Below are 880 nucleotides of genomic sequence, written 5' to 3'. Positions count from 1 at the left end.
AGCCCAAAAGTTACTCGTAATGTGCATAAAAACAAGCAAAAACACCAGTGCCCCCATTGCTCCGTCACGTATCCAAACACATCCAAGTTGAAGATTCACATCCGCACTCACAACCGCAAAAAGCCGTTCATCTGTAAAGTCTGCAGCAAAGCATTCCATTCGGAAAACACCCTGATCATTCACATGAAAATTCACAACAAGGACCAACATAAATGTCCTCATTGTCCTGGTAAATTCGCACGGCCATGCCAGCTTAAGGATCACATTCGGATTCACACCGGCGAAAAGCCGTTCCACTGTAATGTCTGCAGTAAAAAATTCCATGCGGCAAGAAACCTGCACATTCACATGAAAATTCACAACAAGGACCAACATAAATGTCCTCATTGTCCTGGTAAATTCGCACGGCCATCCCAGCTTAAGGATCACATTCGAACGCATACCGGCGAAAAGCCGTTCATCTGTAAAGTCTGCAGCAAAGCATTCCATTCTGCAAGCGTCCTGTGCATTCATAAGACAATTCACAACAAGGACCAACATAATTGTCCTCATTGCTCTAGTGAATTCGCACTACAATACCAGCTTAAGAATCACATTCGGACCCATACCGACGAAAAGCCGTTCACCTGTAAAGTCTGCAGTAAAGAATTCCATTCGGCAGTAAACCTGTACAGTCACATGAAAATTCACGACAAGGCTCAACAGTGTCCCTACTGCGATAGAAAATTCGCACAACAATACCAGCTGAAGACTCACATTCGGATTCACACCGGCGAAAAGCCGTGCCACTGTAATGTCTGCAGTAAAAAATTCCATGCGGCAATAAACCTGCACAATCACATGAAAATTCACAACAAGGACCAACATAAATGTCCTCATT

The 880-nt window shown here is 44.0% G+C and overlaps 1 protein-coding gene across 1 annotated transcript in view; it reads left to right on the top strand.

Annotated features, from left to right (window-relative positions):
* Positions 1-880, top strand: part of LOC131213197 (gastrula zinc finger protein XlCGF8.2DB-like) — a 3,507-nt gene that overhangs the window by 860 nt on the left and 1,767 nt on the right. Inside the window, exon 4 of the mRNA XM_058207192.1 lies at positions 88-871. Within this exon, the coding sequence (XP_058063175.1) occupies positions 88-871 (784 nt within the window). The remainder of the gene's footprint in view (positions 1-87; positions 872-880) is intronic.

The sequence above is a fragment of the Anopheles bellator genome, chromosome X (genome assembly GCF_943735745.2).
Source record: "Anopheles bellator chromosome X, idAnoBellAS_SP24_06.2, whole genome shotgun sequence".
Lineage (NCBI taxonomy): Eukaryota > Metazoa > Arthropoda > Insecta > Diptera > Culicidae > Anopheles > Anopheles bellator.
Note: the sequence above shows the minus strand (reverse complement) of the source record. Positions and strands in the feature narration are given on the sequence as shown.